This window comes from Penaeus chinensis, chromosome 26 (assembly GCF_019202785.1).
Source record: "Penaeus chinensis breed Huanghai No. 1 chromosome 26, ASM1920278v2, whole genome shotgun sequence".
Classification (NCBI taxonomy): Eukaryota; Metazoa; Arthropoda; class Malacostraca; order Decapoda; family Penaeidae; genus Penaeus; species Penaeus chinensis.
In genome coordinates, this window is record NC_061844.1 from 19,025,073 (window position 1) to 19,027,572 (window position 2,500).

A 2,500-nucleotide genomic window follows, 5' to 3' on the forward strand; every position below is an offset into this window, starting at 1 on the left:
TTTTATTATTGTTATTATTATCATTACTATAACTACTATTACTACTACTACTTTACTATTATTAATATTATTATTGTTAATATCATTATTTATCTATTTATTTTGTTATCATTATTATCATTATCATTATTATTATTATTATTAATATTATTATAATTATTATTATTATCATTATTATCATTATCATTCTAGTTTATATTATCCTTATTACTATTATTTATGCTATTGGTATAAACAATAATTTATTATCATCATTATCAATATCACAATTATCGTTATTATCATCATTTTTATTATTATTATATTTATTATCACCATTATTATGATAATCATTACTATATTTTCGTTATCACTATTATCATTATAAATGCTTTTATGGTTGTTGTTATCATTCTCACTATTATCATTATCATAATTAACATTGTTATTACTGTCAATATTGCAATTACTGTTATCATCCTTATTATCATTATGAATGTCACTGTCATTTTTTCCATTTATTTTTTCTCATGTTTTCGGCATAGGCGTTATTTATTAAGTTTTAATATCGGAATAAAAGAAGAGAAAGTGTTAAATGAATATATACACCCAGTGTTTATTTCTAAAAATACTGACAAAGAACAGTAGATTTCTGAAGATGTTAATCACTAAATTCCAAAGATCTTATTTATCATTAAAAGAAGAAAAAGAAAAAGAAAAATGTCTCCACATCTGGCTATATATATATGTATATCTTCCTATCTCTTTATCTATCTTTCTACCAGTCTATCAACACTGTCTATCTGGTTGTCTGCCTATCTGCCTATGTAAACTTCTATCTATATATGTATTTATCTATGTATCTATCTATCAATGTATCCACTTATATATTCACTTGTCTGGATGTTCATCAGTATATCTCGTTATATCTATATCTATCTATCTATCTATCTTTCTGTCTCTATATCAGTCTTTCTATAAACAAAAGTAAAAAATATCTAACTCTCTTTCTATGTATCCGCCTATTTATCTATCCAATTACATATGAATCAATATTAACTCTCTATGATTCACTGTGAAGAGAGAAAAAAAACGTTATTTTCATTATCATAAAAGTGTTATTTCGCTCTCTTTTCGCCCACATCGTTTAAACATTCTCTGCGCCACATCACTCTACCCTTCTCGAATATTAAGACCTATCGAGAATGAGGTCGTCATCCTGAATTTCTGACTACAGACACGTATTCACACACACGCACAATCTCTCTCTCTCTCTCTCTCTCTCTCTCTCTCTCTCTCTCTCTCTCTCTCTCTCTCTCTCTCTCTCTCTCTAACTATCTATCAATATATATATGTATATATATATATTTATAAATAAATATATATATATATATATATATATATATATATATATATATATATATATTTATATATATATATTGATAGATAGTTAGAGAGAAAGATAGACGGACAGACGGATATATATTTAGATAGATATAAACAGACAAAGAGCGAGATTGGAAATAATATATATATGTATATATATATATATATATACATACATACATATATATATATATATATATATATATATATATATATATATACACACACACTCTTGTAGCCTTATCCTTATCAGCATAATCGCGAAGCCAAACGGAATCAAACATAAAATTGAACTATTTATAAGATAATACAAATAATCGTTGGAATGTTGATAAATATAAAGGGATTGAATACCATAAACTCTTTTTTTGCATATAAGAAAAGAAAAAAAGAAAAAAAAAGAAATGAAGAAAGGGAAGAAGAAGAAGAAGAAGAAGAATAGATATGTATGTGCATATATATAAGGCTTCCAAATATAAACAGAAATAATTATGAAAACTAATTCCTTGAAACCATAATGAGCCATTGCCCGCCCCCCTCAAAAAAAATGAATAAACAAAGAAAAAAATAAATATAAATAACAACGATAAAAATCCGAAAACAATGATAATAACATCAAACAAACGAATAGCAAAAAAAATAAAAAATAAATAATAATAATAATAATAATAAAAACAAAAAAAACAAAAAAATATATAATCCTCTTACCGTTTTCGTGCCGAGGTTGAGCACGTGGCAGTGCAGATAAGCCGTCTTATCTCTGATCACCGTCACGTTGGTTTCCGTCGTGTTGGCAAAGGACGGCAGGATCTGATTGTTGAACCTCGCAGGGGGGGTGAAGGCGCCCGTAGAGCCGGTAGTGGTGACCGGTTTGCTTGGGACCTGGATGTACGCCCCTTCGTTCCGCATGAGGAGGGGCGGGCTGGGCGTGGTTGTGTTGTAGCGCAGGATGGATGGCCGGCCGGGGAGAACGCCGCTGTAGGTGAGGATGTTCGCTGCGGTTAGGCTCCCGCCGCCCACGCACCAGCCTGTGGGGAAGGGGGGAGGGATTCATTATTATTATTTTCATATTTCTTTTCTCTTTTGCTTTTTCCTGCTTTCTTTATTCATTCTTTTTCTTTTCTTTTTTCTCCTG

The 2,500-nt window shown here is 29.6% G+C and overlaps 1 protein-coding gene across 1 annotated transcript in view; it reads right to left on the reverse strand.

Annotated features, from left to right (window-relative positions):
- LOC125039066 overlaps positions 1-2,500 on the reverse strand; it is a 31,026-nt gene that overhangs the window by 8,068 nt on the left and 20,458 nt on the right. Inside the window, exon 2 of the mRNA XM_047632785.1 lies at positions 2,074-2,393. Within this exon, the coding sequence (XP_047488741.1) occupies positions 2,074-2,393 (320 nt within the window). The remainder of the gene's footprint in view (positions 1-2,073; positions 2,394-2,500) is intronic.